This window comes from Halichondria panicea, chromosome 1 (genome assembly GCF_963675165.1).
Source record: "Halichondria panicea chromosome 1, odHalPani1.1, whole genome shotgun sequence".
NCBI lineage: Eukaryota > Metazoa > Porifera > Demospongiae > Suberitida > Halichondriidae > Halichondria > Halichondria panicea.
This window is the reverse complement of record NC_087377.1, coordinates 16,550,865-16,572,223: the sequence shown is the minus strand read 5'-3', so window position 1 is coordinate 16,572,223 and position 21,359 is coordinate 16,550,865. Positions and strand designations below refer to the sequence as shown.

Here is a 21,359-nt window from a genome sequence, read left to right as displayed (position 1 = left end):
CCAATCTAGTTGGGCGGAGCCCGACCGTCCCTCCCGTCAGGGACGGTCGGGCTCCGCCCAACTACTGCCAACCTATGTAAAACCTACTGGTTTTACTAATAATTATTGTCAGTGGAGAGTTTCAATCCAGTGTTATTATAAATTGCTAATTAATTTTAATTCCTCACTCTGCATTAGCTGTGAGTCTGCATGTCTCCCCCCCTATAATTGTAGGACTGTGCATGGATGCTAGCCGGTGAATGATCTAGTTGGTCTGGGGTCTCATGACTATAGCTATTAATTTTAACTGATAACCTTCTATTTTTCTTGTCTATATATATGTAGATACCAATCTTTCAAAGAGCTGGGTGGGCACACTACAATGAACAACATTCCATTTGTTCTCCTAACATTGTCGTGAGTTGCTTTATCTGCTGAGTTTGTACTAAGTGCTGTTATGTATCCTCGTTTGACTTGTCCAGCTGCAATGCTTTAATTAGTGAATAGAGTGATGGCCGTCTCAAATCCTGCCTTCACAACATAAACATAGTTGTGAGGGTCAATGTCTAGTAGCTGGTAGATCTGGTATAGAGGCTATATAATCGTATGGAGAGAGGAGTGGAAATAATGTAACAGGTGTATTGTGTACAGTGGCATGCACGTTAGCATTGCAAATATTGTGTACAAGTTACAGTAGCAAAACTATCTATTAAAGTCGTATTAACAGTTGCATGCACACACAGGTCAGTGCTTACAAACCACAGACCACGGTTTACTCAACCACACTATTCAATGGAACAGTGATGACCAAGAGTTTGACAAATGCGGTTCAGTGTTACAGCAGTTTTTACTTTTATCTACATCTATATACTAGACTAAATCCGTTAATTAACCAGTTGCTAGAAATAATGAGTTATAAAATTGCTAGATCTACTTTGGCATTAACAATAATTGTAATCACATTTGCTCCGTCATGTGATGGCCAAATTACAGGTAGGACTGAATTTGTGCAGTCTGTAATTATTATGCATGTAATCCTTGATTGTTCCATTAATCCTAGATGAGACCTCATCAAGTGCTGGCAAGAAATTCATGGTTGGTTTCCCAAGAAATTTGGGTAACGATTTGTTTTTGTTGATTACAAACCCAGAGTCAAGTGCTGTTAATTTCACAGTCACTCCAATTAATATCAGTGGGAACATTTCTAACTCTTCCACTAGGGCAAACGTTCCATCCAGTTTTGAGGTTTTATCTGTCAATGAAAGGAACAAGGGGATCCTTGTTGAAGCCGATGGAAACATCAATTTGTATGGGATATCTTTTAGTTCATTTACTGCAGATGCTTATTTAGCGTTACCATGTTCTGAAATGGCAGTGGATGAATACGAGTATTATGGAATCTCCTATGACACCGTTAGTAGTAGCTTTCCTAGTGTGATTTTGTTGGTGGCTTGTGAAAATAAAACTGTTGTAAAATTCAATTCCTTAACAATAACACTCAATAGTATGGAAACATATCAGATTGAAAGTGTTAATGATCTCACAGGAACAAGAATAACTAGCTCCAAACCTTTGTCTGTGTTTAGTGGATCTGATTGTGCTAATGTTCCTCCAAGTATAGGCGGCTGTGATCACTTGGTTGAACAAGTGCCTCCGACTGTGACATGGGGCTCAAAATTCCTCGTGGCTTCTCTCGAGGGTAGATCTTCTGGTGAACGTGTTCGTGTTCTTAGTGCCCGAGCAGCAAGCGTAGCTGTGAACTGCAACACTGTTGTATCAGTCAGTGAATTCCAGTTACAGAGTGGAGGGAGCTTCAGAGAATTTGAAATCCCTATTAACAGTTTCTGTAGCATTGAATCCACTTCTCCAGTACTGGTCGCACAGTATGCGTATGGTTTTGCGAGTGATGGTATGGGAGACCCATTCATGATGATAATCCCTCCAATTGAGCAGTTTACAAATAACTACTTCGTTGAAGCGTTTCCTATTTTCGTATCCAACTATGTCACGGTGTATGTTTCTTCTGAGTTTTTTCAAACTGCACAACTATTATTAGACAATTCCATTGTTACTGGCTGGAGGAATGTTGTCTGTTCAAGTGGAGAGATTTGTGGCCACATAAGTAGAATGAGTGTGTCTCCTGGAACTCATTCTATCCACCATCAAAACAGCTCAGCCGTTCTAGGTGTTTCAGTGTATGGATTCTCTTTCACTTCTTATGGTTACCCTGGAGGCATGAGATTATCTCCCATACAATGCAACTGTGGTCAAAATTCTATTTGTTTGCATAACATGGGACAATTCAACTGTAGCTGCTTGAATGGCTTTGCAGTTTCATTATCTGGAACTGATGAAGTCGTCTGTAATGGTAAGTTAATAGAAGGTCATTGAATCGAGGCTAGTCATACTGATTGCTTCATTTCACCATAGCTATAACCTGCCCTCCTTTGACTGCTCCTACCAATGGCTCTGTGACATCTTCTTCTGATGAAAACGGCAACTATGTTTTCAATGCAATGGCTAACCACAGTTGTGAAACTGGGTTTGTTCTGGTTGGTAACAACACAAGGACTTGCACTGGAGATGGTAGCAGCACTACCGGTGTATTTGATGGAGTAGCAGCAATTTGTGAATGTGAGCCAAGTGAATGCAAAACGTTACTGTTTACACAAATGAATGTATAATTGTGATTTCTTCATGTTTAATTAGTAGTTGATATAATTTCTACATGGGAAGTATACATAGGAAAAGTGCCTCAGAAGAGCCTGAGGTATACTATGGGACTTATATAGTACATATTGTATAGTCAAGCCTTGAGGGCAAGATTTGTACATGAGCACTAGACTAAGTATGTAAATGAGTTAGAACTGTTTTGTTGGTGTCCACATGTGACTACCCTCACTGCGCTCGAGATACTAAATCAGTGCCTTCGGTCTTCTATATTCCATGGACACCTCCAAAAGAGTGTCTAACTATTGTATAAATTTTACTGCTCCTGATTCATTTCACCATTAATAGCTATAACCTGTCCTCCCTTGACTGCTCCTGTCAATGGATTTGTGACATACAGTAGTTCTACTTCTGATGAAAACGGCAACTATGCTTTCAATGCAATGGCTAACCACAGTTGTGATACTGGGTTTGTTCTGGTTGGTAACAACACAAGGACTTGCACTGGAGATGGTAGCAGCACTACCGGTGTTTTTGATGGAGAAGCAGCAACTTGTGAATGTGAGCCAAATAAATACAAAATGTTACTGTTTACCCAATGTATAATTATGATTTCTTTATGTTTAATTAGACACTAGTTGATATAAGATCTACATGGGAAGTAGATAGGAAAAGTGCCTCAGGGGAGGTATACTATGGGACTTATATAGTATACCTATAGTAAAGTAATTGTATTGTATAGTCAAGCCTTGAGGGCAAGGTTTGCGCATGCGACTATAGTATGTAAATGAGTTAGAACTGTTTTGTCGGTGTCTATATGTGACTTAGAAGCCCTTTGTACCCTCACTATGCTCGGGATACTAAATCAGTGCCTTTGGGCTTCTACATCCCATGGAAACCTCCAAAACAGTGTCTACATATAATTACTGCATGTTCCTGATTCATTTCACCATAGCTATAACCTGTCCTCCTTTGACTGCTCCTACCAATGGCTCTGTGACATACAGTAGTTCTACTTCTGATGAAAAGGGCAACTATGCTTTCAATGCAATGGCTAACCACGGTTGTGACACTGGGTTTGTTCTGGTTGGTAACAACACAAGGACTTGCACTGGAGATGGTAGCAGCACTACAGGTGTTTTTGATGGAGAAACAGCATTTTGTGAACGTGAGCTTACGCAACTGTTAACCCATACTTTAATTATATTATTTTATTTATGTGGATCCACCATTCCTTCACCTATAGTAATCTGTGTCCTGCCCATCCCTCCACTTAATGGAGTGTTGCTCACCAACACTGACCAAACCGAGAGCTCAGTCATTACCTTCCAATGTGACCCTGGTTTTTCACTGGTGGGTACAGAGACTGCCACTTGTAACAACTCTGGTTTATGGGATCCTGACCCGGCTCTATTGGAGTGTAAGTTCATTTATGTCTCAATGCCTGCCTGTATGCTGCATATTGACCCATAGGTGTGCCAATAATTAGTGCATGGATTGTTGCTGCTCTATCTGGAGGTTTTCTTGCTATAGTGATGGTACTGGTCGTCATTTTAGTAGTCACTATCACAAAGAAAAGAAAAAGTAGGTAGAATTTACTTGTTATACTTCATGTATCATATCTTGCATTTGTGATTTGGCTCAGCAAATAAACAACTGTCAGGCAATGAAGTTCCAATAGCCCCAGCTGGTCCAGTATACGAGGAAGTTGATCTACCAATGACACCAAAAACACAAGACATTCAATTGGAGTCTAATGAAGCTTATGGACAAGTGAGGAAATAAAGTGAACAGATAGAGAATTGTGTGATGATTATCCTACCCCATGCAGACGGCAAAACGAAACAAAAATTTGCTGTCGAATCAGGCATAATTACGGAGAAATCAAATAAATAAGTACCTAGTAGAAACTCAGTCTGTCCTGCTTTCGTTTATTAATTTATGGTACTCAATTAGTTTGCTAGTATTTTTTTTATTAGAGAGCTATAGTTAAAAAAAGCAACTCATAGTCAATATAGAACAATTCTGCACAGATAAGTAAAATTAAAGTTTCATTAAATGATCTTTACTTGAAATTTCAGGATCCATGTGCACTGCAGCAAAATGAGGAAATGAATTAATGTATAATTATGTTTGGAGGCAGCTTGGATGCTGTTTTCTTTTTTTATAATATCTAATACAAACATTCCACTCAGCTAATTATAGGCTACTCAAGTGGAATCTGATTAGCAATTTAATGCAATGCGTAACTCAGGTTACATTACATTGCCTACGTATTATTGAATTATATCTTCCTATGACCTATTTTCCAGTATGTGATATTGTGATATCATTCTGATGAAGTTAAACGTATATAGGTCAGGTTTACATGCAAGTCAATTCATCAGAATCCATGTCATGTGACCCTCTAACATTGTTATTAGTTTGTGAGTTACTTTATCTGCTGAGCTTGTACTAAGTGTTGTTGTGTATCCTTTTGTGAATTGCAATTTAATTAGAGTGATGGCCGTCTCAAGTTCTCCTAATCCTGCCTTCACAACACCTGGAGAGTGTGTGGTGTGTGTGTGGGGTGTGTGTGGGGTGTGTGTAGGGTGTGTGTAGGGTGTGTGTAGGTGTGTGTGGTGTGTGTAGGTGTGTGTAGGGTGTGTGTAGGTGTGTGTAGGGTGTGTGTAGGTGTGTCTATAGGGTGTGTGTGTGTGTGTAGGGTGTGTAGGTGTGTGTAAGGTGTGTGCATGGTGTGTGTAGGGTGTGTGTGTGGTGCGTGTGTAGGGTGTGTGTAGGTGTGTGTGGTGTGTGTAGGGTGTGTGGTGTGTGCATAGTGTGTGATGTGGGGGGGGGTATATACTTTTCCATACATTTTAAACCGTCAGTAGTACAGACTTCATTAACCAGGTCACTACTTAACAACAATTGGTTGTTGTACATATGAACAACAACAACAAGTATAGCTATATAGCTGAGGTTGAAGTAGACGCTCGTGTGTTGTGAGGGTCAATGATCTAGTATGGTGGATCAAGGCTGTATAATTATATGAAGAGAGGAGTGGAAATAATGTAACAGTTGTATTGTGTACGGTGGCATGCACATTAGCATTACAAATATTGTGTACAAGTTACAGTAGCAAAAACTATCTATTAAAGTCGTATTAACAGTTGCACACACAGGTCAGTGCTTACAAACCGCAGGCCACGGTTTCCTCAACCACACTATTCAATTGTGATAAAGAGTTTGGCAAACGTTTCGTGTTTGCTACAGCAGTTCAACACTCCTACTTTTATCTACATCAGTAGATCTACATGATCTATACTCTTAATAGACAAAAGTTGTTGATCAACCAGTTGCTAGAAATAATGAGCTACAGAATTGCTAGATCTACTTTGGCATTGACAATAATCATAATCACATTTGCTACATCTTGGATGAACAAATTACAGGTAGGACAGCATAATTTATTGTAATTTATAAATATGTAATCCTTGAATTGTCCATTCATCCTAGATGAGACCTCATCAAGTGCTGGCAAGAAATTTGTGGTTGGTTTCCCAAGAAATAGTGGTCAAAGAGCAGACGAGTTGTTTTTGTTTATCACAAACCCAGAGTCCAGTGCTATAAATTTCACAGTCACTCCATTTAATATCAGTGGGATCGTTTCTACCTCTTCAACTAAGGTAATAATTCCACACAGTTTTGAGATTTTATCTGTTAATGAAAGGAACAAGGGGATCCTTGTTGAAGCCGATGGAAACATCAACGTGTATGGGCTGTCCTCTTCAGCTTCTGTAGATGCTTATTTAGCACTACCCTGTACTGTAATGGCAGTGGATGAATACGGAATCTCATAACGTTGCAGTTAGTAGTGACTATCCTAGTGTGATTTTGTTGGTGGCCTGTGAAAATGGAACTGTTGTCAAATTTGATTCCTCAACAATAATACTAAACAGTATAGAAACATATCAGATTGAAAGTGATAATGACCTCACAGGAACAAGAATAACAAGCTCCAAACCTTTGTCTGTATTTAGTGGATCTGATTGCGCTATTGTTCCTCACAATAGACGCTTGTGTGATCATTTGGTTGAACAAGTGCCTCCGACTGTGACATGGGGCTCAAAATTCCACGTAGCATCTCTCGAGGGTAGATCTTCTGGTGAACGTATTCGTGTTCTTAGTGCCCGAGCAGCAAGTGTAGCTGTGAACTGCAACACTGTTGTATCAGTCAGTGAATTCCAGTTACAGAGTGGAGGGAGCTTCAGAGAATTTGAAATCCCTATTAACAGTTTCTGTAGCATTGAATCCACTTCTCCAGTACTGGTTGCCCAGTATGCGTATGGTGGTACGAGTGATGGCATGGGAGGTCCATTCATGATGATAATCCCTCCAATTGAACAGATGATATGATAAATCACCTAGTGATTACAATGTAAGCATTCCATATACATGTACCTAATGACAGCTCTCTAGGGGGGTAAAAGAGAAATGTGGAATTATAGATGAAACGGAATATAGAACGGAATATGGAGTACTTTCCAGAGCAGATGTTCAGTGAATGGAAAGGTATTCCAGGGTGGATTATTTAGGGAGAACTGAATAGGCTTTTCTGTTCATTTTTCTAAGTTTTCATAAAATCATAAATCGTTGAAAATGAATACCAGAGTCTCCGAAGCATTAATGGGGGGGAGGGGTTGTAGTTAATAATTATTTCAACAGCCATTGTTGTCAACATTTTTAGGAATTTCTGAAAGCTTATCTCCGCATGCGAAGCAATTATTGCTACTGTGCTCTGTGCTATTTTCACGGGTGACCCTCTCAAGTCGACTCAATAGATTGTATAGCTATATGACTGGTCCATGGCAATTATAATAGTTAGATCAAACATTCCACTCTTGTCATGCAGGTACCGTCTAGATCTATCTACACACAGTACTATGGTCAAGGGGACACTCCATGGCAACATAAATTCAAGATCTAGATATACACCAGAGGGATTGTGATTATCAATCAATAGAGGCATGCACCCACCATAGGGGGTACTGTTTTCATTGTAAATTTATGAGGGGGAGGGGGCTTAATATTTCAGAGATAAAGTAGTGAGCATTTTAAAGCTTGCCTCACTGAATATATAGACTAAATCTGTTGAGCCAGTTGCTAAAAATAATGAGCTACAGAATTGCTAGATCTACTTTGGCATTGACAATAATCATAATCACATTTGCTCCATCTTGTGATGCCCAAATTACAGGTAGGACTGAATTCTTGTAGAATTTAGCATGTAATCCTTGAATTGTCCATTAATCCTAGATGAGATTTTATCAAGTGCTGGCAAAAAATTCGTGGTCGGTTTCCCAAGAAATGCTGTTCAATATCCAGGAATCGATCCAGAGTTGTTATTGTTTATCACAAACCCAGAGTCAAGTGCTGTTAATTTCACAGTTTCTCCAATTAATATCAGTGGGAATGTTTCTAATTCTTCAACTAGGATAATCATTCCATCGAGTTTTGAGGTATTTTCTGTTAATGAAAGGAACAAGGGGATCCTTGTTGAAGCTGGCAGAGACATCAATTTGTATGGGATGTCTTTTCATTCACTTACTACAGATGCTTATTTAGCGTTACCATGTTCTAAAATGGCAGTTGATGAATACGAATATTATGGAATTTCCTATGACATCTTTATTAGTAGGGTTAGACGCTATCCTAGTGTGATTTTGTTGGTGGCTTGTGAAAAGGAAACTCTTGTCAAATTCAACTCCTCAACAATAACACTAAATAGTATGGAAACATATCAGATTGAAAGTGATAATGATCTTACAGGAACAAGAATAACTAGCTCCAAACCTTTGTCTGTGTTTAGTGGATCGGATTGTGCTAGTGTTCCTCAAGGTACATCCTACTGTGAATACCTGGTTGAACAAGTACCTCCGACTGTGACATGGGGCTCAACATTTCTTGTGGCATCTCTCGAGGGTAGATCTTCTGGTGAACGTATTCGTGTTCTTAGTGCCCGAGCAGCAAGTGTAGCTGTGAACTGCAACACTAACGTATCAGTCAGTGAATTCCAGTTGCAGAGTGGAGGGAGTTTCAGAGAATTTGAAATCCCTATTAATAGTTTCTGTAGCATTGAATCCACTTCTCCACTACTGGTTGTACAGTATGTGAATATTGATCGGAGGGAAGGCGTGGGAGGCAAATTCATGATGATAATCCCTCCAATTGAGCAGTTTAAAAATAATTATTTTGTCGCAGCGTTTACTTTTTTCGTATCCAACTATGTCACGGTATATGTTTCTTCTGAGTTTTTTCAAACTGCACAAATATTATTAGACAATTCCATTATTACTGGCTAGAGGAATGTTGTCTGTTCAAGTGGAGAGATTTGTGGCCACATAAGTAGAATGAATGTGTCTCCTGGAGCTCATTCTATCCGCCATCAAAACAACTCAGCAGTTCTAGGTGTTTCAGTGTATGGTTTCAGCTCAGACACATCTTATGGTTACCCTGGAGGCATGAGATTATCTCCCATACAATGCATCTGTGGTAAAAATTATATTTGTTTGAATAACAGGGAACAGTTCAACTGTAGCTGCTTAAATGGATTTTTTGCTTCATTATCTGGAACAGATGAAGTCGTCTGTAATGGTAAGTTGAGTTTTTAAATAGTAGGTCATCATACTGATTGCTGCATTTCACCATAGCTATAACCTGTCCTCCCTTGACTGCTTCTATCAATGGCTCTGTGACATACAGTAGTTCTACTTCTGATGAAAACGGCAACTATGCTCTCAATGCAATGGCTAACCACACTTGTGACACTGGGTTTGTTCTGGTTGGTAACAATACAAAGACTTGCACTGGAGATGGTAGCAGCACTACTGGTGTTTTTGATGGAGAAGCAGCAATTTGTGAACGTGAGCTTATGCAAAACGTTATACTGTTGCCTTAATGTAGCAATCGAGTGGTTTCTTATTCAACCATTCCCTGTACCTAATTACCTGTGTCCTGCCTGCCCCTCCACCTAATGGAGCAACACTAACCAAACCGAGAGCTCAGTTATTACCTTCCAATGTGATCCTGGTTTTTCACTGGTGGGTGCAGAGACTGCCACTTGTAACAACTCTGGTTTATGGGATCCTGACCCTGCTCTTATTATCACAATTAAATTATATTAATGCCTGCTTGAATGCTGCATATAACCTATATAGGTGTGGCAATAACTGGTGCATGGATTGCTGCTCTATCTGGAGGTGTTGTTGCTATACTGGTGGTACTGATCTTACTGGTCGTCATATTTTTCTTAGTAGTCACTATCACAAAGAAAAGAAAAAGTAAGTGCAACTAAAAGATTTACTTGTGACTGCATTATCACGTTCATCTTGCATTTGTGACTTGGCCCTCAGAAACTAGACAACTGTCAGGCAATGAAGTTCCAATAGTCCCAGCTGTTCCAGTATACGAGGAAGTGTACCTAGCAATGACACCAAGAACACAAGACATTCAATTGGAGTCTAATGAAGCTTATGGACAAGTGAGGAAATAAAGTTATAGAGATTTGTGTACTGATTATCCTACCCCATGCAGACAGCCAGGCAAAACATTAAGTTGCAGTCAAATCAAGCATATGGAGAAATCAGATACGTTAAGTACTTAGACTGATAGAACGAACCTAATTTTGGTACTCAAATGAGTTTGTATAAGATATTAGTAATGCAATGCATAACTATAGCGATGTAAAATATGCACGTATACATACGCAAGAGAACACAATGATAACTTTCCACAACAAAATTAATAATCTGGGAAAAATATTTTAGCGTACTTGTATATTGCTGTTTCTACGGGATTTAGAAGCCGAAAGGGCTCGTTGTAGTGTATACCGAACATAGTGAGGATTCTATTTAGCCCTGAGGGCTTCTAAATCACATGGAAGCTTCCTAAACAGTTTAGGAAGTTTTTACGTGATTTAGAATCCCAAAGGGCTAGCTTATTGTATATCCCCAATGCAGTGAGGGTTCTACTAAGCCTTGGGGGCTTTAAATTATATGTAGAAACTTCCTAAACATTGTCTAAGCAGTATAGATCATAGCAACCATGAGTCGACCGGATTTATGTCTGACCATGCAGCTGGCAGAGATGCTATTAGTTACTGTAACAAGAAATTGCACCTTTGATTAGTGTGTAAACTAGACGGTCCCTGTCAAGAGGGAGAACTTAGAAAAATGACATTATAATTATTAATGTTTTTATAGAGTTAACTAAACCGTATAGTTTTACATGCAGTACAGATGGTCAGTGTGGGGGTGGAGGGGGACTCCATGGCAACATAAATCCAGATCTACAGCAGGGGTGACTGTGATTCTAAACACATGCAGCATTTGAGTATAATTATACACATCTCCAAGTTGTTGCACTCCATTCAAATGATCAGGATAGTGCTTCAGTTCCTTCGCTCTCAGCAAATGCCAACCTATCTAGCACTCAAAGATATACAGAGCACCCTCTTGTAGCCAGGTTCCAGTATTAGTGTGTGTAGAAATATTTCCTCGGATCTTTTCAGGTCTTGTGCGTCGAGGTAGTTATTCCAAGGGGGTTAAAGTATACGTTTGTGTGTTGTGAGGGTCAGTGTCTATTAGCATTACAAATATTGTGTACAAGTTACAGTAGCAAAACTATTTATTAAAGTCGTATTAACAGTTGCACACACAGGTCAGTGCTTACAAACTACAGGCCACGGTTTACTCAACCACACTATTCAATGGAACAGTGATGACGAAAAGTTTGGCAAATAACGCAGTTGCGCATATATATATATATATATATATACTCTTGATAGCTACAGACCAAAGATGCATGCATGCAGTTGATAAAAATAATGAGCTACAGAATTGTTAAATCTACTTTGGCATTGACAATAATCATAATCACATTTGCTCCATCATGTGATGCCCAAATTACAGGTAGGACTGAACTCTTAATTATTATGCTTGAATTGTCCATTAATCCTAGATAAAACCTCTTCAAGTGCTGGCAAAAAATTTGTGGTTGGTTTCCCAAGAAATAGAGTTAAAGGATCGAGAAATCGAGTTGTTTTTGTTTATCACTAACCCTGAGTCAAGTACTGTTAATTTCACAGTCACATACTCCAATTAATATCAGTGGGAACGTTTCTAACTCTTCGTAATCATTCCATCCAGTTTTTAGGTTTTTTCTGTTAATGAGAGGAACAAGGGGATCCCTGTTGAAGCAAACGGAAACATCAATGTGTATGGGCTGTCTGGTTATTTCCGTAGTACAGATGCTTATTTAGCACTACCCTGGTAGTTGATAAATACGAATATTATGGAATCTCTTATGATATCTTAACTACTAGATCTAGTGTGATTTTGTTGGAGGCTTGTGAAAATGAAAAGTAAAGATCATTAACTAAACAATTTCAATCCTATAATATATCCTTAATATAGGACTGGGGATGCTAGCTAGATCTACACTAGTTGGTCTGGGGTCTCATGACTAGCTATTAATTTTAACTGATAATGATAATAATGATAACCTTCTATTTTTCTTATGTATGTATAGATGCCAATCTTTAAAAGAGCTTGGGCACACTATAATGAACAACATTCCATTTGTTCTCCTAACTTTGTCGTGAGTTGCTTTATCTGCTGAGCTTGTACTATGTGCTGTTGTGTATCCTCGTGTGAATTGTCCAACTGCAATGCTTTAATTCGTGAATAATGATGACCATCTCAAGTTCTCATAATCCTACCATCACAACATAAACATAGTTGTAAGGGTCAATGTCTAGTAGCTGGTATAGAGAGGCTGTATAATTATATGGAGAGAGGAAATAATGTAACAGGTGTATTGTGTACAGTGGCATGCACGTTAGCATTGCAAATATTGTTACAAGTTGCAGTAGCAAAACTATCTATTAAAGTCGTATTAACAGTTGTACACACAGGTCAGTGCTTACAAGCTACAGGCAATGGTTTACTCAACCACACTATATTCAATGGAACAGTGATGACGAAGAGTTTGGTAAATGCGATTCTCCGTTTACTACAACAGCAGTTCAACACTCTTACCTTTATCTATATAACTCTTGGGATAGACTATAATTATAACCAGTTGCTAACAAATTAATAATGAGCTACAGAATTGCTAGATCTACTTTGGCATTGGCAATAATCATACTCTCATTTGCTCCATCTTGTGATGCCCAAGTTACAGGTAGGACTGAACTCTTGAAGAATTTAGCATTTAATTCTTGAATTGTCCATTAATCCTAGATGAGACCTCATCAAGTGCTGGAAAACATTTTGTGGTCGGTTTCCCAAGAAATAATATATTGCGTCCAGCAGGAACCGAGCTGTCATTGTTCATCACAAACCCAGAGTCAAGTGCTGTACATTTCACAGTCTTTCCAATTGATATCAGTGGGACCGTTTCTACCTCTTCAACTAACGTAATCATTCCATCCAGTTTTGAGGTTTTATCTGTTAATGAAAGGTACAAGGGGATCCTTGTTGAAGCCGATGGAAACATCAATTTGTATGGATTGTCTTTTCATTCAGCTACTACAGATGTTTATTTAGGATTGCCATGTACTGTAATGGCAGTGGATGAATACGAATATTATGGAATCTCCTATGACACCATTAATAGTAACACTCCTAGTGTAATCTTGTTGGTGGCTTGTGAAAATGAAACTGTTATCAAATTCAACTCCTCAATAATAACACTCAATAGTATGTAAACATATCAGATTGAAAGTGATAGTGATCTGACAGGAACAAGAATAACGAGCTACAAACCTTTGTCTGTGTTTAGTGGATCTGATTGTGCTAATGTCCCTCAAGGTGTAGGCGCTTGTGACCACCTGGTTGAACAAGTGCCTCCGACTGTGACATGGGGCTTAAAATTCCTTGTGGCATCTCTCGAGGGTAGATCTTCTGGTGAACGTATTCGTGTTCTTAGTGCCCGAGCAGCAAGTGTAGCTGTGAACTGTAACACTGTTGTATCAGTCAGTGAATTCCAGTTGCAGAGTGGAGGGAGCTTCAGAGAATTTGAAACCCCTATTAACAGTTTTTGTAGCATTGAATCCACTTCTCCAGTACTAGTCGCACAGTATGCGTATGGTGGTACGAGTGATGGCGTAGGAGACCCATTCATGATGATAATCCCTCCAATTGAGCAGTTTACAAATAACTATTTAGTTGAGAGTTTCACTAATTTCTCATCCAACTATGTCACGATGTATGTTACTTCTGAGTTTTTTCAAACTGCACAAATATTATTAGACGATTCTGTTGTTACTGGCTGGAGGAATGTTGTCTGTTCAAGTGGAGAGATTTGTGGCCACATAAGTAGAACAAATGTGTCTACAGGAGCTCATTCTATCCGCCATCAAAACAACTCAGCTGTTCTAGGTGTTTCGGTGTATGGATTCAGCTCTTCCAATTCTTATGGCTACCCTGGAGGCATGAGATTATCTCCCATACAATGCAACTGTGGTCAAAATTCTATTTGTTTGAATAACATGGGACAGTTCAACTGTAGCTGTTTGAATGGATTTGGTGCTTCATTGTCTGGAACTGATGAAGTCGCCTGTAATAGTAAGTTGAGCATTTAAATAGAAGATCACACTAATACTGGACTATACGCGTTCATGTATGTGTGTAAAAGGTATACTGTATTCCTCCTGTGAGAGTAATGGCAGTGGACCATGGAGTAGTGCAAATATCCTCTGGTGATTGAAGTTATGATTCACTTTTTTCTTTCCCTCAATATTATGCTGATATCTGAATCTCCTTTTATTGGACAATTGTTGATGGCCACTGATCATCCCAACAATCTCCCTCACATTAGTATGACATTATTAGTGAAAATAAGCAAATTTACTTGAGCCTGATCAATATTTATCACATCATATCTAGACTTTGAGACAACTCTACTTTTTTCAAGCATTAGATTTTGCAAGCATTAGAGTAAATGTGCTCAATGCTCCAATGCTTTCCAAAGCTACATATTCCACGACTATACTGAGCAGAGAATCTCTGCTCAACACTATACTGTGCTATGTGTCAGTGCAGGGAATGTGGAGTGTCTTACGATTAGGTATCGTCTAGCTACATGTATATATGTAAATCATGCCAATTATGTCAAACCGCTAAGTGCTGCTGACATTATTCAGATCAAACACGTTATCAACCACACATACAGAGTACTTAGCACATTACAAACAAGGAAATGTGGTATACGATATAGTGAGTCCGCAATACTATGCATAGTAAGACGCTATCCCGCCGAAAATCAAACGATTGGACAGTTTTTTCTAGTGATCACAGCTCCGACTGGAAGCGACTTGGCCCATTCAAATTTTCGCTGGTTAGTAGTCCCATAGCCATCTATTAGTGTGTGCAGTTAGTTAGAATCAATCTTGTTTCGTTCGTGCATTATACGCACTTTTAGCTAACGATTATTGATGTCTGACAAAATTCGATAATCTACATACCTTCTGGCTGAAAAATTGATGTCTTCAGACTACATACAGTTCGGGTTCAATCTGCGAGGCTGCCAAACTTGCATATCATACTCATTTAGTTGGGCGGAGTCGCATAAACACACGTATTGTTTGGACTCCGCCCAACTAATACTCGTTCATGCTCGTAGCAACTGAATGGAAGCATTTTTGCTTCAATTTGATTATAATTATGATTTTTCTCTATAGGCGTGGTTTGTGAAGCTGAAGAGGATTCTGTTTGGGGGCTTGTCTTCCCTGCTACTGTGGCTGGCTTTTCCTATTCCCAGCAATGCCCACAATATAGAAATGGAAAAACTTTAGGTATCATTATAATTATCATTCCAAGTGACTGTGTGTTGATGCATTTCTGTGCATGTACTTGTAGGTACTGCGAATCGTTTCTGTACACTGGGTGGTGTGTGGGAAGCAGTGGATATTGATAACTGCACTGGGGAAGTATTCATCTCACTTAATGACAGGGTGAGACTTTTGCAGTTACTGTACATGTATTACAAATACATGCACTGTCATATCTATACGTACTGATATTGTAATAATATTGCACGTGTATAGTATTATTGTCAAAGGCTTAAAGAGAAGCTATGTAATCATTCAACTTCATGTCAGAGGCAGGATGTACTACTATAAATAGAATCCATACAGTAGTGGTAAAAGTCAAGCATTCCGCCCATGTGGAGTGAGTGACAGTATATGAAGTTTGCTGAGTCTAACTGAGTTTGCATGCCCTCTTCTCTTTATATATAAGCCCTTGATATCGTCGTTCATGACAATCTTTCATCAGCTCTAGTTTTCTATTTCCCATTCAGGCAAATGAACTATATTCTAGAAATGCATCTCAGAATGAAGTTGATGACCTTCTTGCTGTTCTTGCGGAGGCTACTAGTGTAAATGCAACAGGAAACTCCACCATATTCCCCCAAGACCTCAGCACTACTAATACGATCGTCAAGTCAAGTGTGAATTACCTCGTTCAAAACGTTGAGACTGCTAGCCCCATGTCTTCTCTCAATTTTAGTGAAGTAAGAAAGACTATAAGTTAATTAAAACATCCCAAATAATTGTGTCTTGCAGGAAGTTATAAACGTTCTCAACAATGTTCTGGATGAGAGGAATACAGAAGGATGGGAAAGTTTACAAGAGGTATAAATACAGATATAGATAATTAACCGACAATCATGCAAATATACTTCAGGATTCTTCTGCTGAGAGTCAGCAATTGCTGTTGAGTGCAGAGTTATATGGTCAGTATGTGTCATTGGCACTAAGGAGTGAAGCTGTGGATACAGGCAACATGACGGAGATCACACTTGTGAGACAGAACATCGGTATGCGTACTTCACCATTTACTAGATATAATTGATTTGAGGCTACGTTTTACCGTTCAGTGCTAGCTGCAATTGAAGTTGACACCGCTAGTTTGGATAACATTACCTTTCCTGAAGTTGTCAAAGTCAGTGAAGAAACAGGCTCAGCCCAAACTGTGATACCAGCTGCTCTTCTTATGGAGAAAGGTGCTCAAGGTATTTCATAAACTTTAGTGGTAACAAAAATCTATATAATTATGTCTGTCTCAATTTTCAGATGGAAATGTTGCAGTAGTCAACATTCTATTTTCCAACTTGGAGGATTTTCTTCCAAAAACTAATCTTGAAATGTATTATCAACAGTATATACTAATTATAAGTCATATTCTGTTCAGTCTTATTGTATATGCTTATACGCTTACACAGGAACACAACCAGACCAGTATCACAGGTTATTTCTAGTCAAGTCTTCTCCAAAGTAAAGTTAACTAACTTTCAGGCACAGGCAACCTTCAGATTCACCACCCAAAAGGTAATAGTAGTCATTTGGACCTACAAGCAATACTTATTCATGCTTGTGTGTGCAGTTTTCTGAAGATGAAGTTGCTGAAAATGCAAAATGTGTATTTTGGAGTGTTTCTAGGTGAACTGCATGTCCTTCTATAATGTTTATTGTTGTCAAAGATTTATTTTGTTAGTGATGCGGCCAACAGCAGGTGGTCCACGGAAGGTGTGATTACAGTCAGTGTGGATGAAGACGAGCAAATGAGAGTATATGATATCGTCTGTGAGAGCAGTCATTTCACAGCATTTTCTGTTCTAATGGATGTCACTGGAGCACTGAATGTGAGCCTCATGTAGTATTTGAATCAGTTCTTTATGATCCTTTGTAGGACACAACTCCAGAGATCAGGTTTGCTCTGTCGGTGGTGACTTATGTCGGTTGTTCCATCTCCATCTTCTTTCTTCTATTGTCTATTGTCTACTTCTTGACATTGAGGTAATTATTGAAGCTTTGCATACATAATTATAAAAACCTTACTATAATTATGCTGTTGATGTTTAGAAAAGAGCTGCTGGCCAGGGTTCATAACTTCATCCATCTCAACCTGTCTATTTCTTTGCTCCTTGGTTACGTGGTGTTCCTGTTAGGAGTAGAGACTGCTGTGGCCAACAAGGTGTCGAGTCGTAATTATGCAGTATTGTATATAGCTTGTGTAGTTTATCTTAAAACTTTAACAGACGTGTACATCGAAATTCAAAAATTTGTGAGCAAGCCTTATAATTATGTATATGTAAATTGTAATATTACTTACTACTCCATGAATTTGCGAGCTTTGCGAGTGCTTATGGCATCACAAAAATAAGATCACAAATATACCTTATGTCAGTATATACTTTTATGACATCACGATCCTTACCTGATTGTAAAAGTTATACATAGCAAATATTTAGTTTCGCCACATTAACGAGGTGGCCGGAATTCAGAAAAGTTACCGTGGCTAATTTGCATACATGTCTCGAACCAATGAGTCATTTCGTGGTTTTTGCTAAATCACACACTAACATCATATATTTGTATTAGCTATGTGCATGTATCCTGATATTTGGGGCTGATAGAAATGACTAGTATATATACGGAATAGCGAGGTGGCCGCATTTCAGGGTGAGTTTTGTAGTATTGATCCCGCTATATACCAATCTGCATGTGCCTAACAAAACGACCGGTATATCGAGGTGACCATAATTCAGAGAGCCGGATTAGCAAGAGTCTATACTGCATCACTTGCAGGTAGCATGTGTATTTGTGGCTGCTCTCCTTCACTACCTGTTCACTACTGTGTTCTTTTGGATGCTGTGTGAGGGAATCATGCTCTATCTGATGTTGGTGCTTGTCTTCAACCGAATTTCCAAGAAATGGTGGATATTCTTTATTATTGGATGGGGTAATTTCTAGTTTGCACGATCGATGCATATATATATACTATGTACATGCATGAATGCATAATTATAGTATGTGCATGAGCAACCATTTTCACTGCATGCTTGGCTAAACTATAATAATTATATACTGCACATGTCATACTGTAGCTTAGCCTCGTTCCCAGGCCAATTTTAGAACAAAGTTGAAAATATTAGTTGGCGACCTATATAGCGTTATTTCAGAGACAACTCGGTTGGGAACGAGGCTAACTGCAGCTAAGCTTCCTTTCTTGCCTATGCATGCATGCATGCACTGGCAGCCCTTGAGCACAATAAAGACGACAACCTCTAGCTCTCTTATAATAAATGCAGGAACTACTTATACTAGCTCCTCTGCATGGACGGTTCATCCATTTATGCATGCATGCATGTGACGTGATAACTATAATTTATTATATAATTATATAGCATTCTGTCAAGTGCATTGGATATATGTTTCTTGCAGGTGTTCCAGTGATACCAGTGGCTATATCTGCTGGAATTATTCATGACCAGTATGGCACAGAAGAGTAGTAAGTTTTATACTTATAATTCAGTGGAACCTCATCTCCAAATTCTATAACTGCATGCATATTACAGCTTCTCCCATTAAAGAATTCGTATAATTACCTTTACAACTGCATGACCATATTGATTTGTCCCCTTTGTACATTCAGTTGTTGGATTGCTGTTGGTGCCGGTGATAAAGGAGCCATATGGGCATTTGTTGTACCAATGCTACTAGTTGTTCTGGTGAGATCTCTATACAGTTTGCAATGCATTGGATTATAATAGTGTCTATTCAAATAATTGTATATAGCAGCCAGTTTTTGAGAGTACACTCATCAGTATTTTAAGTTGACCTTTATAATTATGACGACTATACCTGTACAGGTGAATATATTCTTCCTCTTGGCTGCTTTGCGCAGTGTCTATAATCTAAGAAAGTTAACCAGGCAACAAAGTGAAAAAAAAGAATCTTTACAGTTATTCTTGTGAGTTTGTCAACTCTCATTCCTGCTATTCAGTAACATGTTGATCCAATGCTTGTATAATTATGCATAAAGACAACTCTTCAAGACCACCGTAATTCTCCTTCCAATACTCGGGCTGACTTGGGTGTTTGGTCTACTCTCAGTCAACAGCAGCACTATTGTGTTTGCATGGTTGTTCTCTATCTTTAACTCACTGCAAGGCCTGTTTGTATTCATCTTCCATGTGCTCAGGAGTGAAAAGGTGGCGTGTTACATTTTGTTGCTTTGTATGTCTATAGATCTCTTCTAATTTTTAGGTCACAAACTTCCTAAAGCAGTGCAGAAAGAGAATGGATAGCGTTGTATCAACTTCTGCCTCAGGAAAAAACGATCTGGTATATAATTACACATAAATCTATATACCTTAAATTAATGTCTAGACAGGTGGATCGCCATCGCCTATTATTAAAGTATATATAGTAGTATCATCGCTGTGCATTATTGGAGTGTATATGCTCGTTTTCATTGTAGTTTAAGTTAAAAATTATAGACTGTATATATAATTATAGTGCCAGACTGTGAAATATATATTATACGCAGAGCAAGAATCCGACGAGTGGTGTTCAGCTCAAGCCAAGACACGAGTCTAGATTCAGCAAATGTGATCATAGTAGTACCATGAAAGATGAAGCCAGTGAAGTCGATAATACAGAGAAGTCGTACATTGCTGGATTGCTTGAAAATGATAACAATTAAGTGGCACAAAACTAATTAGATAAAAGATTTTTCACGCTCACAGGAAAGCCTAATTGAAGCACAACTGCTAACATAGTTTTTTGTTTGTTTTTTCACCTAGTGCCGCTATATATATTATACTATATACTAGCAGAAAGAATTATATAGTGCGAAGTTTTATTTGAAGTCTATATACTGTTTGTTGTCAGTGCATGTACATAAAACCTATAGATCTATATTGTTTAGTCACCTTTTTGACACACATAGTTGAGGATTATTCACGATGAAATCGACCCCCCATTATTGGATCCCCTCCCTGGGCGTTCTCCTGGTATTCCCCACCTTAATCTAAATCTAAGCAGGGGGACTGCATATGATTCATAATAATAATGCCTCCGACTGTGACATGGGGAACAAAATTCCTTGTGGCATCTCTCGAGGGTAGATCTTCTGGTGAACGTATTCGTGTTCTTAGTGCCCGAGCAGCAAGTGTAGCTGTGAACTGTAACACTAACGTATCAGTCGGTCAATTCCAGTTACAGAGTAGAGGAAGTTTCAGAGAATTTGAAATCATTAATAACAGTTTCTGTAGCATTGAATCCACTTCTCCGGTACTGGTCGCACAGTATGCGTATGGTAGATATAGTGATGGCATGGGAGATCCATTCATGATGATAATCCCTTCAATTGAGCAGTTTACAAATAATTATTTTGTCGAGAGTTTTACTAATTTCACATACAACTATGTCACAGTGTATGTTACTTCTGAGTTTTCTCAAACTACACAAATAATTTATTAATGGATGATTCTTTAGTTACTGGCTGGAGAAATGTTGTCTGTTCAAGTGGAGAGATTTGTGGCCACATAAGTAGAACGAATGTGTCTGCTGGAGCTCATTCTATTCGCCATCAAAACAACTCAGCTGTTCTAGGTGTTTCAGTGTATGGATTCGACACAAAAAATTCTTACGGTTACCCTGGAGGCATGAGATTATCTCCCATACAATGCAACTGTGGTCAAAATTCTATTTGTTTGAATTACATGGGACAGTTCAACTGTAGTTGCTTGAATGGATTTGCGGCTTCTTTGTCTGGAACAGATGAAATTGTCTGTACCGGTCAGTTGAGTGTTTAAAATAATAGAAGGTTGAATGTTAGCCCATGTATTAATGCAGTAAGTGATTTCTTTATTCGTGT

The 21,359-nt window shown here is 38.7% G+C and overlaps 2 protein-coding genes across 2 annotated transcripts; both read left to right on the top strand.

The window, feature by feature from the left end:
- Window positions 1-1,030: 1,030 nt before the first annotated feature.
- On the top strand, window positions 1,031-10,451 carry LOC135352208 (uncharacterized). Its single transcript, XM_064551365.1, has 8 exons — window positions 1,031-2,347; window positions 2,410-2,613; window positions 2,998-3,210; window positions 3,605-3,817; window positions 3,896-4,069; window positions 9,849-9,971; window positions 10,044-10,171; window positions 10,225-10,451. The coding sequence occupies exons 1-8, from the start codon at window positions 1,072-1,074 to the stop codon at window positions 10,297-10,299; spliced, it is 2,406 nt and encodes an 801-aa protein (XP_064407435.1). The 5' UTR covers window positions 1,031-1,071; the 3' UTR covers window positions 10,300-10,451.
- Window positions 10,452-13,404: 2,953 nt separating this feature from the next.
- LOC135352206 (adhesion G protein-coupled receptor L3-like) lies at window positions 13,405-20,355 on the top strand. The gene is made up of 20 exons (XM_064551364.1): window positions 13,405-14,258; window positions 15,374-15,487; window positions 15,552-15,646; window positions 15,994-16,206; window positions 16,259-16,327; window positions 16,380-16,512; window positions 16,573-16,707; window positions 16,769-16,841; window positions 16,918-17,023; window positions 17,079-17,134; window positions 17,190-17,337; window positions 17,385-17,491; window positions 17,558-17,669; window positions 18,284-18,437; window positions 18,920-18,986; window positions 19,131-19,206; window positions 19,348-19,448; window positions 19,521-19,689; window positions 19,745-19,822; window positions 20,028-20,355. Exons 1-20 carry the CDS (start codon window positions 13,814-13,816, stop codon window positions 20,181-20,183), a joined length of 2,607 nt encoding a protein of 868 aa, XP_064407434.1. The 5' UTR covers window positions 13,405-13,813; the 3' UTR covers window positions 20,184-20,355.
- Window positions 20,356-21,359: the final 1,004 nt, after the last annotated feature.

Excerpts from the sequence above, each read along its gene's own strand:
- LOC135352208 (XM_064551365.1), top strand. The coding sequence starts at position 1,072 with ATGGTTGGTTTCCCAAGAAATTTGGGTAACGATTTGTTTTTGTTGATT. Across the intron at positions 2,348-2,409 it reads TGATGAAGTCGTCTGTAATG|CTATAACCTGCCCTCCTTTG; the intron begins GTAAGTTAATAG and ends ATTTCACCATAG. Across the intron at positions 9,972-10,043 it reads TATCACAAAGAAAAGAAAAA|AAACTAGACAACTGTCAGGC; the intron begins GTAAGTGCAACT and ends CTTGGCCCTCAG.
- LOC135352206 (XM_064551364.1), top strand. The coding sequence starts at position 13,814 with ATGATGATAATCCCTCCAATTGAGCAGTTTACAAATAACTATTTAGTT. Across the intron at positions 16,513-16,572 it reads ACTTGTGAGACAGAACATCG|TGCTAGCTGCAATTGAAGTT; the intron begins GTATGCGTACTT and ends TTTACCGTTCAG. Across the intron at positions 17,024-17,078 it reads TCAGATTCACCACCCAAAAG|TTTTCTGAAGATGAAGTTGC; the intron begins GTAATAGTAGTC and ends TTGTGTGTGCAG.